The 25,889-nt window shown below is 42.6% G+C and overlaps 1 protein-coding gene across 7 annotated transcripts in view; it reads right to left on the bottom strand.

The window, feature by feature from the left end:
• The window catches only part of afg2a (AFG2 AAA ATPase homolog A), a 553,942-nt gene that overhangs the window by 94,789 nt on the left and 433,264 nt on the right, over positions 1 to 25,889 (bottom strand). For 5 of the 7 annotated variants that reach the window (XM_067993427.1, XM_067993439.1, XM_067993413.1 and 2 more), the window contains one exon: positions 22,375 to 22,539. The exons of the other annotated variants lie outside the window; for them this stretch is intronic. In XM_067993427.1, the coding sequence (XP_067849528.1) occupies positions 22,375 to 22,539 (165 nt within the window). The remainder of the gene's footprint in view (positions 1 to 22,374; positions 22,540 to 25,889) is intronic. 7 annotated transcript variants of the gene reach the window in all.

The following is a 25,889-nucleotide window of genomic DNA, read 5'->3' as shown; positions in this document are numbered from 1 at the left end:
GGTGGGTTGGGGGCAGGTGAGCAGTGAAAATTGTTGGTTTTGGGAGAGGGGTTGAATCCCGGCTCCAACACACTGACTTCTGAGTTTGACCCAGATGTATCTGGGTGCAGCGTGTTTCTGAAACCCGGAAGTCCCACCGGCACTTAAAGCCGGCGGGCCGATATTTAAAGGTCCGATTAACGCCGTTAAAGCAGTTAAGGGATTACATTTTTGCGTATTCAGCCAGACAAACGATTTTAACTTTCCCCTAATGTGTCTCCCATGGCCTCTGAAAGACGTGATGGAAACGGAAGTGAGTTGCAGCCGGCACCAATTTGGACCTTTAAATCAATGATTGACACACGTGAAGAAAAGGTGCGTATTTGCACCAGGGCAATCAGTTCTCTCAGACAAACCTTTGGCTGAGAGTTCTTTGCACTTAGACTGAGATTTCTTTGTTCACACTGAGAATTCTTGTGTGCACATATATTTACCTACATTTTGGACCTCCTCAAACTGACACCATTAGGATGGCGGGGGGGGGGGGGGGGCGCAATTGATTTATTCAACAGTATATCTGAGGTGGAGACACATCACCATCCATGGCAGGCAGGGCATGCAGTTCTGGGAGTTGCAGCTCCACAAGACACAGGTGCGCCACAAGGACCTGCAGAAGAGCAGAGAGGGGTCAACGGAGGGGCTAAGGTCGCAGGAGGCACTACTCACATGAGAGGGTCGACAGACAGAGGCTGAGCTTCCTAGACCTCTCCGAGGAGCAGTGCTAACGAAGACTCAGATTTAGTCGCCAGGTGATTGCAGACATCTGCAGGCTCCTTCGTGCAGAGCTGCACCTGGCTGGGCCTGGTAGCCACGGATTGTCCGTTGCGGTTAAAGTCACCAATGCCCTCAATTTCTTCGCCTCTGGATCCTTCCAGGACGCCATCAGTGAAATCACCAGGATCTCTCAGTCGTCTGCGCATAAGTGTATATGACAGGTCACAGAAGGCTTGTTTGCCAGGGCATCCGACTATGTCAACTTCCCCATCAACGACATCAGCCAGACTGAGAGGGCAGTGGGTTTCCACTCTTTGGCTGGCTTCCCACAGGTACAGGGCGCAATTGATTGCACACACATAGCAATCCGAGCACCTCCACATAAGAACATAAGAAATAGGAGCAGGAGTAGGCCAATCGGCCCCTCAAGCCTGCTCCGCCATTCAATAAGATCATGGCTGATCTGATCCTAACCTCCAATCTAAATTCATGTCAACTGAGATGAGGAGAAACTTCTTCACTCAGAGGGTGGTAGGTCTGTGGAATTTGCTGCCCCAGGAAGCTGTGGAAGCTACATCATTAAATAAATTTAAAACAGAAATAGACAGTTTCCTAGAAGTAAAGGGAATTAGGGGTTATGGGGAGCGGGCAGGAAATTGGACATGAAGCTGAGTTCGGATCGGTCAATGCCCTGTGGGTGGCGGAGAGGGCCCAGGGGCTGTGTGGCCGGGTCCTGCTCCGACTTCTTGTGTTCTTTAGATTTGTGGTTGGGATCAGATCAGCCATGATCTTATTGAATGGCGGAGCAGGCTCGAGGGGCCGATTGGCCTACTCCTGCTCCAATTTCTTATGTTCTTATGTTCTTATGTCCAATTTCCTGCCCGTTCCCCGTAACCCCTAATTCCCTTTACTTCTAGGAAACTGTCTATTTCTGTTTTAAATTTATGTAATGATGTAGCTTCCACAGCTTCCTGGGGCAGCAAATTCCACAGACCTACTACCCTCTGAGTGAAGAAGTTTCTTCTCATCTCAGTTTTGAAAGAGCAGCCCCTTATTCTAAGATTATGCCCCCTAGTTCTAGTTTCACCCATCCTTGGGAACATCCTTACCGCATCCACCCGATCAAGCCCCTTCACAATCTTATATGTTTCAATAAGATCGCCTCTCATTCTTCTGAACTCCAATGAGTAGAGTCCCAATCTACTCAACCTCTCCTCATATGTCCGCCCCCTCATCCCCGGGATTAACCGAGTGAACCTTCTTTGTACTGCCTCGAGAGCAAGTATGTCTTTTCTTAAGTATGGACACCAAAACTGTATGCAGTATTCCAGGTGCGGTCTCACTAATGCCTTATATAACTGCAGCAATACCTCCCTGTTTTTATATTCTATCCCCCTAGCAATAAAAGCCAACATTCCGTTGGCCTTCTTGATCACCTGCTGCACCTGCATACTAACTTTTTGATCATCTTGCACTAGGACCCCCAGATCCCTTTGTACTGCAGTACTTTCCAGTTTCTCGCCATTAAGATAATAACTTGCTCTCTGATTTTTCCTGCCAAAGTGCATAACCTCACATTTTCCAATATTGTAATGCATCTGCCAAATCTCCGCCCACTCACCCAGCCTGTCTATGTCCCCTACATGAGCCGGGACTGTACATCAACTGAAAGGGATATCACACCATCAATGCGCAGCTGGTTTGAGACCACTGGAAGAGGTTTCTATAGGTGTGTGCCAAATTCCCTGGCAGCTGCCATGATTCTTTCATTTTGCGTGAATCCAACATCCCTGCTGTCTTCCACGCACAAAACAGACTTGAGGGCTGGCTCCTTGGAGACAAGTGATACCCCCTGCAGACGTGTCTCATGACACCTCTGAGAAACCCCACCAACGAGGCACAGCAGTGGTACAACGACAGTCACATCACTACCATTGAACATACCATAGGACTGCTCAAGATGCGCTTCAGGTGCCTGGATCGATCTGCAGCAGCCCTTCAGTACTCACCAGCGAGGGTGTGTAGAACAATAGCCGTGTGTTGCACCCTGCACAACTTCATTTAACAGAGATGATTACAGGTGAATGAGGTCCCATGCACTCATGAAGAACCCGCACCTGCCATCCACATTGAAGACAAGGAGGAGCAGGACGACGATGGGCAACCCACTGGCATGCAATGGCACACCTGGCTGCTCGTGATGCCAGGGAGTCACTCATATTTGGCAGATTCTCATAAGGACATCTGCAAAGTGAAGATAGTCATGTACTCAGACCGCCTGGAACAAGCACCAACACTAGCACCACTCCCCCCCACCCCCACCGTTAGCACGAAACAGTCCTACAACCACACATATACCCAGTGTAAATGCGCCCAATAGGTGGCATCAAGTCTCGCCATTCTTGATGAGGGACATGCAAAGGGTCTCAAAAATGGCCAAGACGTGGCAGTGATGGTGAAAATTGTATCGTTTAATGTGCAGTTAAGAAAAAACAATTATAAATAAAAAACCAAAGAGGAGTCATAAAGTTGCCAGAAAAAGTAGCAAGCCTGAGGATTGGGAGCAGTTTAGAATTCAACAAAAAAGGACCAAGAGATTGATTAAGAGGGGAAAAGTAGAGTATGAGAGTAAACTTGCAAGTAACATGAAAGTGGACTGTAAAAGCTTCTACAGGTATGTAAAAAGAAAAAGATGAGTGAAGACAAATGTAGGTCCCTTACAGTCAGAAATGGGAGAATTTATAATGGAGAACAGGGAAATGGCAGAGCAATTAAACAAATACTTTGGTTCTTTCTTCACGGAAGAGGACACAAATAACTTCCCAGAAATGCTAGGGGACCAAGGGACTAGTGAGAAGGAGGAATTAAAGGAAATTAGTATTAATAAAAAAATCTGCATCCCAGAGGACTAAAAGAGGTAGCCATGGAAACAGTGGATGCATAAGTTGTCATCTTCCAAAATTCTATAGATTACGGAACAGTTCCTGTAGATTGGAGGGTGGCAAATGTAACCCCACTAAAAAAGGAGGGAGAGAGAAAACAAGGAACTACAGACCGGTTAGCCTAACATCAGTAGTAGGGAAAATGCTAGAGTCTATTATAAAGGATGTGATAATAGGACACTTAGAAAATATTAATGGGATTAGACAAAGTCAACATGGATTTATGAAAGGGAAATCATGTTTGACAAATCTACTGGAGTTTTTTGAGGATGTAACTGGTAGAATAGATAAGGGAGAACCAGTGGATGTGGTTTATTTGGATTTTCAGAAGGCCTTTGATAAGAGGTCAGTGTGCAAAATTAAAGATCATGGGATTGGTGGTAATATACTGGCATGGATTGAAAATTGGTTAACAGACAGGAAACAAAGAGTAGGAATAAATGGGTCTTTTTCAGGGTATCAGGCAGTGACTAGTGGGGTACTGCAGGGATCAGTGCTTGGGCCCCAGCTATGCACAATATATATCAATGATTTGGATGAGGGAACCAAATGTAATATTTCCAAGTTTGCTGACGACACAAAAGTAGGTTGGATTATGTGTTGTGAAGAGGATGCAAAGAGGCTTCAAGGCGATTTAGACAAGTTGAGTGAGTGAGCAAATACATGGCAGATGTGGATAAATGTGAAGTTATCCACTTCAGAAGGAAAAACAGAAAGGCAGAGTATTATTTAAATGGTGATAGATTGGGAAATGTTGATGTACAAAAGGACCTGGATGTCCTTGTACACCAGTCACTGAAAGCAAACATGCAGGTGCAGCAAGCAGTTAGGAAGGCAAATGATATGTTGGCCTTCATCGCAAGAGGATTTGAGTAGAGGAGCAAGGATGTCTCACTGCAGTTATACAGGGCCTTGGTGAGTGCACACCTGGAGTATTGTGTGCAGTTTTGGTCTCCTTACCTAAGAAAGGATATACTTGCCATAGAGGGAGTGCAGCGAAGGTTCACCAGACTCATCCCTGGGATGGCAGGACTGAGGAGAGATTGGGTCGACTTGGCCTGTATTCACTCGAGTTTAGAAGAATGAGAGGGAATCTCATTGAAACATAAAAAATTCTGACAGGGATAGACAGACTGGATGCAGAGAGGATGTTTCCCCTGGTGGGGGGTCCAGAACGAGGGGTCACAGTCTTAGGATACGGGGTAGGACATTTAGGACTGAGATGAGGAGAAATTTCTTCACTCAGAGGGTGGTGAACCTGTGGAATTCTCTATCACAGAAGGCTGTGGAGGCCAAGACACTGAATATATTTAAGAAGGAGCTGGATGGATTTCTAGACACAAAAGGCATCAAGGGGTATTGGGAGAGAGCGGGAATGTGGTATTGAGATAGAGGATCAGCCATAATCATATTGAATGGCCAATAAATCCGGCCAATTTACCACCCCATCAGTCTACTCTCAACCATCAGCAAAGTGATGGAAGGTGTCATCGACAGTGCTATCAAGCAGCATTTACTCACCAATAACCTGCTCACCGATGCTCAGTTCGGGTTCCGCAAGGACCACTCGGCTCCAGACCTCTTTACAGCCTTGGTCCAAACACGGACAAAAGAGCTGAATTCCAGAAGTGAGGTGAGAGTGACTGCCCTTGACATCAAGGCAGCATTTGACCGAGTGTGGCACCAAGGAGCCCTAGTAAAATTGAAGTCAATGGGAATCAGGGGGAAAACTCTCCAGTGGCTGGAGTCATACCGAGCACAAAGGAAGATGATAGTGGCTGTTGGAGGCCAATCATCTCAGCCCCAGGACATTGCTGCAGGAGTTCCTCAGGGCAGTGTCCTCGGCCCAACCATCTTCAGCTGCTTCATCAACGATCTTCCCTCCATCATAAGGTCAGAAATGGGGATGTTCGCTGATGATTGCACAGTGTTCAGTTCCATTCGCAACCCCTCAAATAATGAAGCAGTCCGAGCCCGCATGCAGCAAGACCTGGACAACATCCACATTTGGGCTGATAAGTGTCAAGTAACATTCGTGCCAGACAAGTACCGGGCAATGGCCATCTCCAACAAAAGAGAGTCTAACCACCTCCACTTGACATTCAACGGCATTACCATTGCCGAATCCCCCACCATCAACATCCTGGGGGTCACCATTGACCAGAAACTTAACTGGACCAGCCATATAAATACTGTGGCTACGAGAGCAGGTCAGAGGCTGGGTATTCTGCGGCGAGTGACTCACCTCCTGACTCCCCAAAGTCTTTCCACCATCTACAAGGCACAAGTCAGGAGTGTGATGGAATACTCTCCACTTGCCTGGATGAGTGCAGCTCCAACAACACTCAAGAAGCTCGACACCATCCAGGACAAAGCAGCCCGCTTGATCGGCACCCCATCCACCACCCTAAACATTCATTCCCTTCACCACCGGCGCACTGTGGCTGCAGTGTGTACCATCTACAGGATGCACTGCAGCAACTCGCCAAGGATTCTTCGACAGCACCTCCCAAACCCGCAATCTCTACCACCTAGAAGGACAAGGGCAGCAGGCACATGGGAGCAACACCACCTGCATGTTCCCCTCTAAGTCACACACCATCCTGGCTCGGAAATATATCAGCGTTCCTTCATCGTCGCTGGGTCAAAATCCTCCCTTCCTAACAGCACTGTGGGAGAACCTTCACCACATGGACTGCAGCGATTCAAGAAGGTGGCTCACCACCACCTTCTCAAGGGCAATTAGGGATGGGCAATAAATGCCGGCCTTGCCAGCGACGCCCACATCCCATGAACGAATAAAAAAAAAGCAGGCTTGAAGGGCCGAATGGCCTACTCCTGCTCCTATTTTCTATATTTCTATTAAAACATGACATTGCATCAGACACCCTTGTGCATACTCTTGGTGATCACAAAACCTTCGCCTTCCTCTTCCTACTACTTCTACGAGGTGCAAACTTTGTGGCTTCAGCAGCGGTAGCGACAGGTTGCTCAGGTCCCTGTCCTGAATGATGAGATGCTCTGGGCCTACACCCTCTGGGTTTCGGAGCCCGTGAGGGCCCTGCCAAAGACTGCTCCACCTGCACCCGTGCAGGGACAGACTTGGCCATCTGGAGAGGAGACAGCATTGTGGGTACTGGTTGGGGGGGGGGGCATGGGAGCGCTTTGATTGAAGTCCCCACTTCCATGTCTTCTTTAGCTATCATCCCTCTCCTGGGCCAGGGCCACATCACTCCAACCACTCTGCTGGACAACAGCTTGGAGGACATCTGTGATGCCTTGTAAGGCCACTGCTAATATATCTGTAAGCCTGTTTAAGGTGGCAGAATGTTGTTCACCCTGAGTCCGCATGGTCGTTGTCAGGGCCTGAATGGACCCCTTTGTCAGCCGTGCTTGAAGCTCAATGGAGGCTGCAAGTCTCTCCATCGCAGACATTCCCGTACTTAGCTACGCTGCCAGTCCACTAATGCTGGAGGTGGACTCCTCTATCCTCTCCGCTAATGTGGAGACTGAGCGTGGCAAGTCTTCCAGTACACCGCAAAGGTACCTCGATCATTCTCCTTTTCAAGCATGGATCCTGGGGTTCAGCATCTGTGTGCTTTTCCATAGCTAATCTGAACCTTATGATACTATGATCACTGGTCCCTAAATGTTCCTCCACTGACACTTGACCCACCTCATTTCCCAGGACCATATCCAGCAATGCTTTCTTCCTCATTGGGCTGGAAACGTACTGATCAAGAAAGTTATCCTGAATACACTTTACAAATTCCTCCCTCTCTTTGCCCCTTACACTATTGCTATCCCAGTCTATATTAGGATAGTTGAAGTCCCCCAATTTCCATTACTCTATGGTTCTTGCACATCTCTGTAATTTCCCTGCAAATTTGCTCCTCTATATCCTTCCCACTAGTTGGTGACATATAGACTACCCCCAGTAGTGTAATGGCACCTCTATTGTTTCTTAACTGTAACCAAATAGATTCTGTCCTTGACCCCTCCAGGACATCCTCTCTCTCCAGCACTGCAATATTCTCCTTCAAAATCCATTGTGGCATTGGCCCTTTAAATAGTGGGATGTAAATCGTGTCATGTGGTGCACAGTACGTTTGCTGCACAGCTTGGAGACGTGAAACCCTGAAGTAGAATTAAGTGCCTTCAATTGAGTCACAATTGCTTGAGAACACTCCTAGTTCAGGTACACAGTGTCGGCATTAAACACTCCTAGGTCAGGTACTCAGTGTCAACATTAAACACTCCTAGGTCAGGTACTCAATGTCAACATTAAACACTCCTAGTTCAGGTACCCAGTGTCAGCATTAAACACTCCTAGTTCATGTATCCAGTGTCGGCATTAAACACTCCTAGGTCAGGTACTCAATGTCAACATTGAACACTCCTAGGTCAGGTACCCAGAGTCAACATTAAACACTCCTAGGTCAGGTACCCAGTGTCAACATTAAACACTCCTAGTTCAGGTACCCAGTGTCGGCATTAAACACTCCTAGGTCAGGTACTCAATGTCAACATTGAACACTCCTAGGTCAGGTACTCAGTGTCAACATTGAACACTCCTAGGTCAGGTACTCAATGTCAACATTGAACACTCCTAGGTCAGGTACTCAGTGTCAACATTAAACACTTCTAGGTCAGGTACTCAATGTCAACATTAAACACTTCTAGGTCAGGTACTCAATGTCAACATTAAACACTCCTAGTTCAGGTACTCAGTGTCAACATTAAACACTTCTAGGTCAGGTACTCAGTGTCAACATTAAACACTTCTAGGTCAGGTACTCAATGTCAACATTAAACACTCCTAGGTCAGGTACTCAGTGTCAACATTAAACACTTCTAGGTCAGGTACTCAATGTCAACATCAAACACTTCTAGGTCAGGTACTCAGTGTCAACATTAAACACTTCTAGGTCAGGTACTCAGTGTCAACATTAAACACTTCTAGGTCAGGTACTCAGTGTCAACATTAAACACTTCTAGGTCAGGTACTCAATGTCAACATTAAACACTCCTAGGTCAGGTACTCAGTGTCAACATTAAACACTTCTAGGTCAGGTACTCAGTGTCAACATTAAACACTTCTAGGTCAGGTACTCAATGTCAACATTAAACACTCCTAGGTCAGGTACTCAGTGTCAACATTAAACACTCCTAGGTCAGGTACTCAGTGTCAACATTAAACACTTCTCGGTCAGGTACTCAATGTCAACATTAAACACTCCTAGGTCAGGTACTCAGTGTCAACATTAAACACTTCTAGGTCAGGTACTCAGTGTCAACATTAAACACTTCTAGGTCAGGTACTCAGTGTCAACATTAAACACTCCTAGGTCAGGTACTCAATGTCAACATTGAACACTCCTAGGTCAGGTACTCAATGTCAACATTAAACACTCCTAGGTCAGGTACTCAGTGTCAACATTAAACACTCCTAGGTCAGGTACTCAGTGTCAACATTAAACACTTCTAGGTCAGGTACTCAATGTCAACATTAAACACTCCTAGGTCAGGTACTCAGTGTCAACATTAAACACTTCTAGGTCAGGTACTCAGTGTCAACATTAAACACTTCTAGGTCAGGTACTCAGTGTCAACATTAAACACTTCTAGGTCAGGTACTCAGTGTCAACATTAAACACTTCTAGGTCAGGTACTCAGTGTCAACATTAAACACTTCTAGGTCAGGTACCCAGTGTCAACATTAAACACTCCTAGGTCAGGTACCCAGTGTCAACATTAAACACTCCTAGTTCAGGTACCCAGTGTCGGCATTAAACACTCCTAGGTCAGGTACTCAATGTCAACATTGAACACTCCTAGGTCAGGTACTCAATGTCAACATTAAACACTTCTAGGTCAGGTACTCAGTGTCAACATTAAACACTTCTAGGTCAGGTACTCAATGTCAACATTAAACACTTCTAGGTCAGGTACTCAATGTCAACATTAAACACTTCTAGTTCAGGTACTCAGTGTCAACATTAAACACTTCTAGGTCAGGTACTCAGTGTCAACATTAAACACTTCTAGGTCAGGTACTCAATGTCAACATTAAACACTCCTAGGTCAGGTACTCAGTGTCAACATTAAACACTCCTAGGTCAGGTACTCAGTGTCAACATTAAACACTTCTAGGTCAGGTACTCAATGTCAACATTAAACACTCCTAGGTCAGGTACTCAGTGTCAACATTAAACACTTCTAGGTCAGGTACTCAGTGTCAACATTGAACACTCCTAGGTCAGGTACTCAATGTCAACATCAAACACTTCTAGGTCAGGTACTCAATGTCAACATCAAACACTTCTAGGTCAGGTACTCAATGTCAACATTAAACACTTCTAGGTCAGGTACTCAGTGTCAACATTAAACACTTCTAGGTCAGGTACTCAGTGTCAACATTAAACACTCCTAGGTCAGGTACTCAATGTCAACATTAAACACTCCTAGGTCAGGTACTCAATGTCAACATTAAACACTTCTAGGTCAGGTACTCAGTGTCAACATTAAACACTTCTAGGTCAGGTACTCAATGTCAACATTAAACACTTCTAGGTCAGGTACTCAATGTCAACATTAAACACTTCTAGTTCAGGTACTCAGTGTCAACATTAAACACTTCTAGGTCAGGTACTCAGTGTCAACATTAAACACTTCTAGGTCAGGTACTCAATGTCAACATTAAACACTCCTAGGTCAGGTACTCAGTGTCAACATTAAACACTCCTAGGTCAGGTACTCAGTGTCAACATTAAACACTTCTAGGTCAGGTACTCAATGTCAACATTAAACACTCCTAGGTCAGGTACTCAGTGTCAACATTAAACACTTCTAGGTCAGGTACTCAGTGTCAACATTGAACACTCCTAGGTCAGGTACTCAATGTCAACATCAAACACTTCTAGGTCAGGTACTCAATGTCAACATCAAACACTTCTAGGTCAGGTACTCAATGTCAACATTAAACACTTCTAGGTCAGGTACTCAGTGTCAACATTAAACACTTCTAGGTCAGGTACTCAGTGTCAACATTAAACACTCCTAGGTCAGGTACTCAATGTCAACATTAAACACTCCTAGGTCAGGTACTCAGTGTCAACATTAAACACTTCTAGGTCAGGTACTCAGTGTCAACATTAAACACTTCTAGGTCAGGTACTCAGTGTCAACATTAAACACTTCTAGGTCAGGTACTCAGTGTCAACATTAAACACTTCTAGGTCAGGTACTCAATGTCAACATTAAACACTCCTAGGTCAGGTTCTCAGTGTCAACATTAAACACTTCTAGGTCAGGTACTCAATGTCAACATTAAACACTTCTAGGTCAGGTACTCAGTGTCAACATTAAACACTTCTAGGTCAGGTACCCAGTGTCAACATTAAACACTTCTAGGTCAGGTACTCAGTGTCAACATTAAACACTCCTAGGTCAGGTACTCAGTGTCAACATTAAACACTTCTAGGTCAGGTACTCAGTGTCAACATTAAACACTCCTAGGTCAGGTACTCAGTGTCAACATTAAACACTCCTAGGTCAGGTACTCAATGTCAACATTAAACACTCCTAGGTCAGGTACTCAATGTCAACATTAAACACTTCTAGGTCAGGTACCCAGTGTCAACATTAAGGATTCCCAGGTCAGGTATTCGGTGTCAGCATTAAACATTCCCAGATCAGGTTAGATGCGGAATGAAACTAATGTTCTGCCTCAACCGTGGAAGACCACCCCTTACTGCACCTGTATGATATTTCCCATTCTAACACTGGCCATTCAGTGGCTTGTCTCAGTGAGATTGCCAATATTGTTAGGGTTGCCAAATGCTCCAGTTTTCTTGTAGGTTTCAGGAATAAAAGTTGAATCTCCTGGACGCTGCTGTGAGCAAGCTGGGAGAAAAATAATAGGGGCATTAATACAAAACGTTTTTTTTTTCATTTTCTCTGAACACTTTTGTTGATTAGTTATAAAAATATTGGAGATGGGAAAAAAGGCTGTTTAATTGGGCGGGGCAGTTGGAGGCAGGAGGTCATGTGATGAAACCTCCCGGCATATGTGCAATCAGATTTGGCAACTCCAAATATAGTGCCAATTACCACTGAATTAGGGGGTTTAATGCTGAGTGGCATGTCCAGTAAGAATTGAGTAAGGCTGTTCAATCTCACTACATGTAGGACCCTAACAACCAGCTGGGAGAGGATTATGTATAATCTTTAAAAACATAGTATATCTGGCCTAGACAGAGATGTTATTTTCTTGCAGAATGAAATTAAATTACTGAGAGGCATTTCATCGAGGCAACAATAAATACAATGGTGTTCATTAATCAATGATTAATGCATTTCAGGGTTTGTTTGGACACGTGACTTCACTTTGTAACTACATTTATACTGCTGTGGATTAATCGGCAATTAGTGCTCACATTCAAGTTCATTGTTGCTGCACTGATGATGTTTTTCGACCTTCAATCAATGGGTACGAAGTTCTGATTTTTTTGACAGTACAGAGACTAATTTTTCTGCAACACATGCAAGAGAAACAATGGTTCCAGTGACTGCTAATGGCTGCCATCCAATCTTTATGTGTACTTCAATGAAGTGCAAACAATCAACTATCTGATTGAAACAGGCTTCTCCATTATTTGAAAAAAATTACTGCAAGTTCAGAAAATCGAAAATGTTCAAACTCATTTTTCTACAATCTGAACTTTTCAATTAGACCTGGTTCATTGCAAAGTAGGAAGTGTGAAGACTCTTGGCTCCATAAACAACTCCTCCACCTTAGTCAGCAGAGATGGAGATTTATGATGGTGCCTATTCATTGAAATAGCTTCATGTAAGTGAGGGGTTTGATATACGGCTGACAACCACCTCCTTTCGCACACTTACCCAATGTCACACCATACTATGAGCTTGAAAATAGGAACACATCTAGTGCCAAAACAAACAGTATTCGCCACAGCTGCTCACCAACTAGATGCTCTCTCTGTTATGACAAGATGTGGAGATGCCGGTGATGGACTGGGGTTGACAATTGTAAACAATTTTACAACACCAAGTTATAGTCCAGCAATTTTATTTTAAATTCACAAGCTTTCGGAGGCTACCTCCTTCCTCAGGTGAACGATGTTCACCTGAGGAAGGAGGTAGCCTCCGAAAGCTTGTGAATTTGCTGGACTATAACTTGGTGTTGTAAAATTGTTTACAATTGTTATGACAAGAGAATATGGATTTCTGCACACCTTAAAATGATATGTTCTAAACCAATACTTAATTTGAGTTTCCTTCCTCCCCACCTATATTTCAAAAACCAGAATAAAAGCAGCATGGTTCCCTCTGGATGATTTAAAAGGTGCATTCATTCAGAAACAGTCTCAGGACCCAAATATTGCAATGACAGCAAATTCTGGAAAAAAAGCTCACACAGATTTCAGTATCATTCAGTACTAAACTGCATCACCTTCCATGGCATGTAGAATACAGCAATGTGCAGACAGCAGTCTCTGGTCATCATGTCTGCTGCGCTGCTGCTACCACAGTCCCTATCCTGGATTATGTTTTGGTCCTTTGATGTGCATTGTGCCTTGGCCCTTATCGTGAACCTGGGGTTTTGTCCCTACTGTGGATCGTGTTTATGCTCCTGATAATGAAATGTGTTTTGGTCATTCCATCACTTCCATTTTGTGTCAGAATGGGAAAAGACTTGCAAAATATTGGATTCATAAACCAATGGTGCACTAAGCTTTACATTTGATATTTACATGGTTTCCAGCAGTGTTGCTTACGGACAAATTAACAAAAGAAAAGTCAACCTCATTCATTCTGGCGACCGGTGGGCACCGCAGGGTATAGAGACAATAGTTGATATCCACCAACATATTCTGATTTAATTATTATTTGTGTATGTCACCGTACTGTACATAGTTATGATTGTTTGTTTTATACTTGTGGTGCCCGAGGGCACTTGACATAACGGTTTTTGTTCCCATCTGGTGACATTGGGGCAACATTGCTTATGTTGAGCTTCTTTTAGCTTGATTGGACCATATATTTCCTATATTAGTGGTGCACTAAAGGGGACACTTGTGCTGATTCTTGTTTGGTGACCCTGGGGCAACCCAGTGTCATCTTTATTGGTTCCATCAAAATAGGTACCTGTTTCTCTGCTTGATTTTTCACTCTCGAATTTTTTTCTATTTCTCTCTATCTTCCTGTTTATCTTTCTATCATCTCCCCCTCTCTCAAGCATTCTGACAGGATGGCTGCTCATGGGAATGGAAAAATCTCATACTGGTACAGTAAGGGTGCTCTAATGAGGTTAGGATTGTGGAACATTGTTGAGGCTGAGCAGAAGGGATTTTTTTCTACAGTTAAATATGCCGGAAGCATTGCATGCTTTCTCACCTTGACATCTCTGTATCTCGATTTGACTCTTGCTCTTGTTCTCACTCTCTTGTTTGCACTCTCTCTCTTCCTCCCTTCCTTTTTCTGTAAGTGTCTCCTTCACTGTATCTTCTTTCTCTTCCGTAGTGCCCAACTCTGTCCGTATGTTTCTTAAACACTATCTTTCTCTCTATATATGTCTTTCCTTTCTTTCCATATGTCTTTATGTCTCTCCCTTGCTGTATATAGCCCATTCTGCATGCTTCTCACATATATTTTGCTTCTCACATATACTGAATAGATACTTTGTCTCAGTATTCACCAGAGAGACTAACAAGGTGGACATGACATTAGAAGAGATCAAAAAAGATATAAAGACATTTAAGATAGAAAAGGGGGAGATAATTAATAAACTAACCAAACTTAGAGAGGATAAAACCGCTGTTCCATATGGAATGCATCCATGCATATTAAAAGAAGTTAGGGAAGAGATAGGAGAGGCACTATTGCACATATATAAAAATTCATTAGAAAAGGGATTAGTGCCAGAGGACTGGCAGACAGCTAATGTTATTCCTATATTTAAAAACTGAGATAGAACAAGTCCAGGGAACTATGGACCAGTTAGCTTAACGTCGGTGATAGGAAAGATAATGGAATCTTTACTCAAAAATGTAATGGAAAAACATCTAGAAACCGAAACTATAATAGTCAGCACAGATTTCAAAAGGGAAGGTCATGCTTGACCAACCTTATTGAATTCTTTGAAGTAACAGAAAGGGTAGACAAAGGTAATGCAGTAGATGTAATATATTTGGATTTTCAAAAGGCCGCATAGTAGACTCATGACTAAGGTCAGAGCATGTGGAGTCAGGGGACAAGTGGCAGAATGGATAGCAAGTTCGTTAAAGAACAGAAAACAGGAAGTAGGAGATGAGGGTAGCTACTCAGATTGGCAAAAAGTAGGGAGTGGTGTTCCACAAGGTTTGGTGCTGGGATCAGTGTTGTATACAATTTACATAAATGATTTGGACTGAGGAATTGGAATGACAATTTCAAAATTTGCAGACAACACCAAATTGGGGGGGGTATAGTAAATACTGAGGAAGACTGTGAAAAATACAAAAAGACATTAATAAACTTGCAGAATAGGTGTGTAATCGGCAAATGAATTTCAATATAGATAAGTGTGAGGTGTTACATTTTGGTAGGAAGAATAAGAAGGCCACAAACTGCTTGGATAATAAGAGTCTAAATGGGATAGAGCAGCAAAGAGATCTAGGGGTACAGATACACAAATCATCAAATGTAGTGACACAGGTTAATAAGGGGTTCATTTCTAGGGGGATAGAATTGAAAAGCAGGGAAGTTATGTTAATCTTGTACCAAACCTTAGTTAGTCCACATTTGGGGTACTGTGCACAGTTCTGGCCTCCATATTATAAAAAAGATATAGAGGCACAGGAGAAGGTGCAAACAAGATTCACAAGGATGCTCCCAGAACCGAGAGGATATACTTATCAGGAATGGCTGAACAGGCTCTTTTCTCTAGAAAAGAGAAGGCTGAGGGGTGGCCTGATAGAGGTCTTTAAGATTATGAAAGGGTTTGATAGAGTAGACATAGAGAAGATGTTTCCACTTGTGGGGGAGACCAAAACTAGGGGCCATAAAGATAAGATAGTCACTAATAAATCCAATAGGGAATTCAGGAGAAATTTCTTTATCCAAAGAGTGGATAGAATGTGGAACTCGCTACCACAAGGAGTAGTTGAGGCAATTAGCATTTAAAGGGAAGCTAGATAAGCACATGAGGAAGAAAGGAATAGAAGGATATCCTGATAGGGTTAGATGAAGAGGGGTGGGAGGAGGCTTATGTGGACGATAAATGCCGACATAGACCAGTTGGGCAAATAGCCTATTTCTGTGCAGCACACTGATGTAACTCTATACCATCTCCCTTTCTCTCGGAATGTCTTTATATACGTGTCTCACTTACTCCTTTTCTCTCCACAGAACTCTGCAGCCTGACTTGGGGCTTTGACACAGAGACAACTATAGAAATTACGTATTCTCTTCCTGAAAGTGGGTGCAGAAGGATCCAGCAATTATGCGGTTTTGTTCCATTTGCATGTATGTCCCAGCCCCATCCTGATATTTCCTAGAGCAAGGCCCAGCCACCGATCCTTCCTAGAATCATAGAATCATAGAAGTTACAACATGGAAACAGGCCCTTCGGCCCAACATGTCCATGTCGCCCAGTTTATACCACTAAGCTAGTCCCAATTGCCTGCACTTGGCCCACAGGGCTGGGAGGAAGCAAGCAGGGAGGGTAAGGGGCTGGAAGGGAATAAGTGGGGTTTTCAGAGCCAGAGAAAGGAAGCGGAGAGGCTGGTCTTGGATAGAAGGAGCAGGAAGGTCATGCCTGGAATGGAAAGATGACATGCTGGGAGAGGGCGGGTAGAGAGGCCAACACTTCCTGGATCTACAAGTGAGAATGCAAGGCTGGAAGAGAGTGGGTAGGAAAGAGGCTGCCTCGAGCCATGAGAAAGCAAACAGGAGGCTGGAACTTGCTTGCAGCGAGAGGTGACTGAAAGGTACAGCACTCCTCCCACTTATATGAATGTGGAGTCAAGCCCCGAAACTGGCAGCTTTTAAAATTTACAGCATTAATACTTTTTTTTAATATCTTCCCCACGTCTGGGTCTCAGTACATGTCTTAAAGGGAGTAAAATAAAAAAAAACAAGTTTAATAATGAGCAGGATAGTGTCTCCGCTAAAATGGTGGAGAAAAGAATTTGATATGCATGTGTTAAGGATTCGTATGACAACATTGCTCACAATATAGTTTATAGATAGGCATAAATCACACTTCTAGCTACATGTCATCATAAAGTACTAAAAATACGATATGATCAAACTTGAATAGAAGGCCAAAAAAGGCATTTCTCCAACTCATAAATGCTGGTTCTGATCAAGAAGACATTTATATAGCACCTTATCACATCTCTCAAAAGACCCTAAGTGCTTCACATACAATGAATTACTTTGAAAGTTCAGTCACTGTTGTTATAAATGCAGCAGCCAATTTACAGACAGCAAGCTCCTACAAACAGTAATGAGATGAAAGACCAGTTAATTTGTTTTTGGTGGTGTTGACTGAGGGAGGAATTTTGGCCAGGAAGCTGGGAGTGTTCACTGCTTTTCTTCAAAGATACAAAGATGGGAGGGAAAGTGGAGAGTGAGGAGGACATAAAAAACCTACAAGGGGATATAGACAGGCTGGGTGAGTGGGCGGAGATTTGGCAGATGCAATACAATATTGGAAAATGTGAGGTTATGCACTTTGGCAGGAAAAATCAGAGAGCAAGTTATTATCTTAAAGGCGAGAAACTGGAAAGTACTGCAGTACAAAGGGATCTGGGGGTCCTAGTGCAAGAAGATCAAAAAGTTAGTATGCAGGTGCAGCAGGTGATCAAGAAGGCCAATGGAATGTTGGCTTTTATTGCTAGGGGGATAGAATATAAAAACAGGGAGGTATTGCTGCAGTTATATAAGGTATTGGTGAGACCGCACCTGGAATACTGCATACAGTTTTGGTCTCCATACTTAAGAAAAGACATACTTGCTCTCGAGGCAGTACAAAGAAGGTTCACCCGGTTAATCCCGGGGATGAGGGGGCGGACATATGAGGAGAGGTTGAGTAGATTGGGACTCTACTCATTGGAGTTCAGAACAATGAGAGGCGATCTTATTGAAACCATTAAGATTGTGAAGGGGCTTGATCGGGTGGATGCGGTAAGGATGTTCCCAAGGATGGGTGAAACTAGAACTAGGGGGCATAATCTTAGAATAAGGGGCTGCTCTTTCAAAACTGAGATGAGGAGAAACTTCTTCACTCAGAGGGTAGTAGGTCTGTGGAAGTTGCTGCCCCAGGAAGCTGTGGAAGCTACATCATTAAATAAGTTTAAAACAGAAATCGACAGTTTCCTAGAAGTGAAGGGAATTAGGGGTTACGGGGAGCGGGCAGGAAATTGGACATGAATTTAGATTTGAGGTTAGAATCAGATCAGCCATGATCTTATTGAATGGCGGAGCAGGCTCGAGGGGCCGATTGGCCTACTCCTGCTCCTATTTCTTATGTTCTTATGTTCTTAACTAGTGACATGGGATCTTTAACCTGAACAGGCAGAGTTCAGATTTACCATCTCATCCAGAGGTGGCACCTTTTAACAATGCATCACTTCCTCAGTACTGCACTAGAGTGTCAGCCTAGATTATATGGTCAAATCGTGGAGTGGGGCTTGAATCCATAGATTAATGACTCAGAGGTCAGAGTATACCAACTGATCAAGGGTCTCACCTAAAATGTTAACCTGTCTTTCTCTTTCAGATGCTGATTTATTTGCTGTGCATTTCTATGTTTTTATTTTGTTAAAGTAAAACTCAGCCCTGCTCCCAAGCTAAATATTGTCAGTAGGGGAGTTCCTGCCTCGGAAAAAACTGAATCCCTGATAAGAAAAAATTAGTTGGTCCTTGCAAATCTATAATAATGAGGTTTAATTTATGGTCTCCACTGCAATGAAGCAGTGTTCACATCTGTATGGCATTATATGATCCCCACAAACCATAGGAAACAGATAGAAATCAACAAAATTTAAACAAAGATGAAAAAAATAAATGACGAGAAAAATAAGCAAAACACAACCAAAGTTTGGCACAGCGGCTTTTGTACAATCCCTACGGATGGGTTAAAGTAATTTCAGATTTTATCAGAACAATCTGTTTATTGTTAAAGTACACATAAATTGTGAGTCGGTTGATTTATGACTTATGAATTTGACCTGAAATCAACAAGTCCGTAGAAAAGATCCCTGGTGTGCAGCAACTGTGCAAACGTCTTTTTCTCCCTAGGTAAATCCACACGCAGAAACCAAATAAATTGGCTGTTTTGTGCAAGCTTTGTACCTATAGCCCCAACTCTCCCCAACCCCCAAAAAAGTTACTTGGTAAATTGTTGTGAAATGTCAAAATATTGCCTCAATATCACACCTACTCAGGGTGCCAAATGGATTATCAATTAACAAATCAACTTTTGTTGTGTCGCATTTAAAGTTGAATAAAAATATAATGTAATAAAGCCAATATTTGCCAAGGTATAGTATAAATAAATGTAATTCATTAACCATAAAAGCCAGTTGTTGTGAAGGTCAAAACACAAAGGTCCTTTGTAATGGAAGAGAATGTCAAAAAAGAAATAAACAATGTCTTGATCTTAGTAAGAACACTGTGTGCTACTTTCAGCAAAGCCTGTCCTACTGCCAAAGACAGATAAAAGCAAACTATCAGGAACACTTCAGACTGCACTGATGCTAAGTCAATCACCTTGACTTCTGTGATTGGCACAAACCCATAATTCCCAGATGACCTCAGGAGTCAGCACCTTTGTACAAATCTGCAGTGGAGCCCCTAAAGCGGAAGGCACTTAATAATACCGTTTTCTAAATGTAGGCAGGCGTGCAAGGGTCTTTTATGTAGTTTATTTTCTTCCTCCTGCTATAAGTTCTGTTTTATGTTTCTACACAGCTTCTATTGCTAGATTGTAAAGGGGAGGATGATGCTCCAGAGTGACAGCATGTGCTTTTGCCTTTTTTTTGCAGTTCACCAGCACACATACGATGTACGACAGAATGAAGGGATACAAAAGTTTTTTTATAGGCAAAAAGAAATAGGAAAATTCATAAAGAGTCAATAAAGGATTAAACTTGCTGGGGTGAAGTACTGATGTAATAGAATGTCCAATGTATGGTGCACCTCATAACATCAACACAGCAGAATATTGCACTGAAATTATTCAAAGCACAAAAGAAGCCTGAGCAATGTTACACTTGTATTTTTTCTTTTGTATGCAATACAGATCTATGTACTTTGTGGAAAAAATATTTTGAACACTCTATTCTCATTATCAGCATCCTTTAAAAGAAAAGACTTTTTCAGAACAGCAGAAGGCCATGAGGCCCAACAAGATGGGATCAACCCTCACATGTCTTGCCTTCTCACTATTACCCTCGATCCCTTCTCTCTTCAGAAATACATCTAATTATCTCTTGAAGCCATCTTTACTGGTTGTTTCAATGACCTTCCCTGGCAAATTATTTTGTCATTCTCTTAACCTTTTAATGAAAATCCCCAGCCTGACTTCCATCCTACTCCTAACTTCCTAATTAATATTTGAATGCTCAATTGTAATGAACAATCTGCTTGGATCAATTTTGTCCATTTCCTTCAAATAGTTACAAAGAAGTGTTATTAACTTTTAATGTTCTTTGGTCTTTTTTGGAATGCCTTTGTTTAAACTGATGACTTTATCAAAGGGGCTGGCTTTAAAGGAACTACTAAGTCTGACCATGGGAGAACAGAACACATTCAATGTGAAACAGTCTGGCTAATGGCCTCATATATCTCTGACCAGGTTAATTGAAATCCATAACACTGTTGGGATCAGCAACTCCTTTCACCCAGGTTGCTCCAATCAGGAAATCAGCATTCTCAGGTTCAACAAAGATATTTAACAACAAAAGAACAAAACAATGTTCAAGTTAATAGTTCTGATGAAAGTTCATTAACCTGAAACATTAACTCTTTCTTTCTCCACAGATGCTGCCTGACTTGCTGAGTGTTTCCAGCATTTTCTGTTTTTTAATTCCAGCATTCCAAGTATTTTGCTTTTGTTTTAAGTTAATAATAATAGTTTGAATCTCTGTTTTGGATTTTTTTTTAATGGCAAGACACCCATTTTACTATCCTTTGTATCCATGTGATTTATATCAATTAGTGTTAATTGTATTCAGGTGGTGTGTATCAACTGGGGACTCTCTCGTATCCATTTATAAGAGCGCTTATCTAAGGTGTGGGTGTTGATCTCTGTGAATAAAGGCTTGGAAGCAACTGAAGACCAGGCTTTAGTATTCTATCCTTCACCAGCTGGCTATCCAGTTTATAACATGTAATATAGTTTAAATTAATCATTGCAAAGTACTTGCTGAGAATTTCATTTTTTACATAGACTTACATAAAATGTACAGCACAGAAACGGGCCATTCAGCCCAACTGGTCCATGCTGGTGTTTATGCTCCACACGAGCCTCCTCCCACCCCAGCAGAAACTTGTTATCTTAAGCAGGGCTCAAATGCTGTTTGCTTGCTCTCAGCTGAAACACTGCAAAGTAAGAAATTACCTGAGCAACTTGACTACGTGTTTTCAACGGCTGTGATTAAAATTGTGACAAAAAATATCCGTTCCCATGTATTTTTCGGATTACAGGGGTGCTGCTGTAACTTAAAGCTGTCCTTCCTCTACCACTCCCTCTATGCTTAGTCACCTTTTACTACTGAAGCTCTCATCTTTCAGAATTCTATTACCCTGTTTGCAGCAGAAATCGGATTCAGTCTGGATTGAGTTCATTGCAACTCAGTTCAATTTTACCACAATGTTTTTGCGGCACATCTTCCCCCAAACCAGGGTGTACAAAATCACTGTTGAACATATGTGCTAACATGTCAAGCTGCCATTTCCTTCTAGTTCCTTTAGAGATAGTTTTAAACAGGCACTTTATGTGTATGTCTAAGTAGAATTAGACACACTGTAGTATGTGAGAGTGGGGAAAGTGGTTATTGTTTATACTCCCAAGAAAGAATAGACCTGAAGATCAACCTTGTAAAGATCCAGCAACCAACAAGGGCCAAAGAAAATAGAAACTGAGGTGGTCAGCACACAATATATTTCAATTGAGCTTGGTAGGTTACCTCGGGAGATGGTGCAAACAGCATCAGACAATAGTGGAAACCTATGTTGAGTGGCTCTGTCCTAACTCATCCGAAGACTAAGAGGAGAGATGGCATACATCCAGTAACAGCACTGGGTACTCTGATGCCAGGTTTACCGTCTAGGTCAGATACAATGTATAGCTCCTGTCTTTTCATATCACCCAGACAATAAACTTCCTCGACAACTTCAAAATAATACCATCTGGTGCACTAGTGTGACAGTTCACCATCTCATGCTATCCATCTTCACAGCATTGCTGAGTGAAATTGCCAAATGGCTGCCAATTAAATTAAATGAGAGCAATTCTGTGTTTGTGGACTCATGTCCACTCGGAATTTAATCTTAACTGTCCAAATTTATTTAACTTAGCACTTTAAGAGCTGAGAAAGTGAAGAGATTCTGATTTGCAAAACCCCTGAATTTACAGCTGCACTCGAGATTCCTCATTGGTGCTTACCTCAGCTCCAGAGTACTTCTGTGTCCTGGCTACCAGGTAATCCAAACTGACGTCATCACTAATTGGCATGGAACGAAACTGCAGTCTGAAGATTTCTGCCCGAGTGGCTGTATCAGGCAGTGGTACGTATATAATGCGGTCAATCCGTCCTGGACGCATCAAAGCCTGCAGGAAATGAGAAAATCTTTCATACTTTTAACTGAGCCTCACGGTCCACATCCCTAATTTGAGGAGCTTTAGCTCATCTCAATGTTGGTGGCAGCAGTAGTGCTACAATTGGAATCAATCAATGTTTTGATATCCAGTGACTGCTTGCTGAAAAGTGCACATTGAGTAATCAGGATCAGGATCAGGCTTGGCTGTGATACCTCCAATGTCTGAGATTGTCTAGGCTCATTCAGGGGGCAAAAAAATCGGCACTGGGCTGAGGTACTGGAAGGTTGATGATCCCAGCCTGGAGTCAACGCCTTCAGGAGAGAAGAGGAGAAAAGTGTAGGGATTTGGATGATTGAGTTGAGCACAATGTATAAATGAATACACAAAATAAAATTCAATAAATGATGTCTGATTAGCTTAAGGTCCCATCTGTCCTCATGTTGGAAAATATGAATAATCCTACATTGGAACTGTTCAAAGATCAAACTGAAATTTTCAGCTGCTTGCTGCACGCATTTCTTTGCACATTTTAAATAAAACTGACTGACACACACCCCTACTCATGTAGTACCATGCAGTACATCATGTACCCATGTAGTACCTGTGTACCTATGTGAAACCCTTATCCATACCTTTGTTATCTCTAGACTTGACTATACCAATGCTCTCCTGGCTGGCCTCCCATCTTCTACCCTCCATAAACTTGAGCTCATCCAAAACTCTGCTGCTCGTATCCTAACTTGCACCAAGTCCTGTTCACCCATCACCGCTGTGCTCACTGGCCTACATTGGCTCCCGATTTGGCAACATCTCGATTTTAAAATTCTAATTCTTGCTTTCAAATCCCTCCATGGCCTCGTCTCTCTCTATCTCTGTAACCTCTTCCAGCCCTACAATCCTCCGAGATCTCTGCACTCCTCCAATTCTGGCCTCTTGCGCATCCCCGATTTTAATTGCTCCATAATTGGCAGCTGTGCCTTCAGCTGTCTAGGCCTTAAACTCTGGAATTCCCTCCCTAAACCTCTCCGCTTCTCTACCTCTCTCTTCTCCTTTAAGACGCTCCTTAAAACCTACCTCTTTGACCAAGCTTTTGGTCTCCTGTCCTAATATCTCTTTATGTGGCTCGGTGTCAAATTTTATCTGATAATACACCTGTGAAGTGCCTTGGGATGTTTTACTACGTTAAAGGCGCTATATAAATGCAAGTTGTTGCTGTTGTAGTGCCATGCAGTGTACCATGTACCAATGTAGTGCCATGCAGTGTACCATGTACCAATGCAGTGCCATGCAGTGTATCATGTACCCACAGAACCATGCAATGTTGTAGTAACCCATGGTAGTGCCATGCAGCGTACTATGTATCCATGTGGTACAACTCCACTCAACTCTCCTCTGCTATCTCAGTCTAATAAACAGTTCTAGCCACTTAAATATCCTTTCAATGGTTTCTGAGGTTTATTGGAGTTGAATTACTGACACTCGATTCCAAAGTAACTGGCTAACATACACATAACTGAATCAATCACACAGCAGCTTGTTACCTCTTAAGCCTGAAACAAACCTCACCACATTTGTATTCATTTAGGCAGGGATAAACATTTTGGTCTCAAAATTCCACAACTGGCAATTTTGCCTGACATTAAATTGTGGATGGAACAATTTTTTCTGATCAACAATGGGAAGGCCAAAGGCGTCGTTTACAGCTCCCACCAGACACTCCATACCTTCCATTTCCCACCCCAACTGCTCACAGGGGCTGAATCAAACTGTATGTAGCATTGGCATTTTGTTCCCAAAGTTGAGTTTCAAATCCCATATCCTATCTAACACCAAGACGACTTGCTATCATCTCTGCAGGATCACCTACCTCCAAATCTATCATAACCCCCAGTGCTGCTGAAACCCTTAAGCCTTTGTCACCTCTCAAATCTATGATGTGGAGATACCGGTGATGGACTGGGGTGGACAAATGTAAGGAATCTTACAACACCAGGTTATAGTCCCAACAGTTTTATTTGAAAATCACAAGCTTTCGGAGGCTTTCTCCTCCGAAAGCTTGTGATTTTCAAATAAAACTGTTGGACTATAACCTGGTGTTGTAAGATTCCTTACCTCTCAAATCTAATTCACCAACGCTCTCTTTGTTGGCTTCCTGACCTCCACCTTCCATAAACTACAAATCATCCAAAACTTTGTTAATCACATCGTATCCCGTATTAAAACCTGTTCACCTATCATGCATTTCAATGTTGACTTATATTGGCTCCCCGTCCAAATGGATAAAATTTAAAATCCTTGTCCTCATTTACAAATCCCTCCACAGCTTCGTCCCAATCTAGCTTTGTAACCTTCCATGGCCTCTGACCTAACGTGCACCCCTCCTTGCTCCATTCCTTTTGGGTAACAGTCCCTTCAGTTGCCTTGGCCCTACTCTCCGGAACTCTCCTGCAAAAACCCAGCATCTACTTCTTTTCTCCTCTTTGAATATAAATGCAAATTGTTGCTGTTGTACTTAATGTATAATCTTGCACCTTTCCAACACTCCTATGAGTCCTAAGATTATAGTTTTATCATGAGAACCAACATAGCGGCCACTCAGTATCGATCGAGTATTAGCCAGCCTTGGAATTCATTTCTATATCAGTACAAATATACTGAATACAGTCTGTATTTTAGCAGTCACCATTCAGACTACAATCAGTAAGCTTTCTGTCAAAATATTAATTCTTCTAATACAAAACCAGACACCACCAAAGAATGAATCACACTTTTTTTTGTGAATTCTGTGTCATAAAGGTGAAGGAACTCAGTACTGGAAAATGGAATGCTGGCACCACGCCCCCGATCATATATTATTGTGCATATTTCATCCAATGGGCACTATGGGTGTAAACCAACTTTTAGTAAAGCATAATTCTTTTGTAGCAAGCAAGTTATTGAGATCAAATGTAACCATCATTTGCAGTTTGTTTTGAGAACATTGCACAGTCTCATGCAGATCTTGGAGTTCCACAATGGCCGAGTTAATAGCCCAAATGAATTGGATTTTTTTCACAAAGAAAGTTTCACATATTGTTAAACTAATTCCTTATCATACAATCATAGAATGATACAGCACAGAAGGAGGCCATTTGACCCATCATGCCTTTGTAAGAGCTATTCAATTAGTCCCAATCCCCTGTCCTTTCCCCATTGCCCTGTAGATTTTTCCCTTTCAATATTTATCCAATTCCCTTTTGAAAGTTATTGTTGAATCTGCATCCACCACCCTTTCAGCAAGTATTTCACACAATGCTACAGCTGGGGCCTAACCAGTGATTTATGAAGGTTTAGCATAACTTCCTTGCTTTTGTACTCTA

This window comes from Heptranchias perlo, chromosome 1 (assembly GCF_035084215.1).
Source record: "Heptranchias perlo isolate sHepPer1 chromosome 1, sHepPer1.hap1, whole genome shotgun sequence".
Classification (NCBI taxonomy): Eukaryota; Metazoa; Chordata; class Chondrichthyes; order Hexanchiformes; family Hexanchidae; genus Heptranchias; species Heptranchias perlo.
This window is presented reverse-complemented; position numbering and strand designations above follow the sequence as displayed.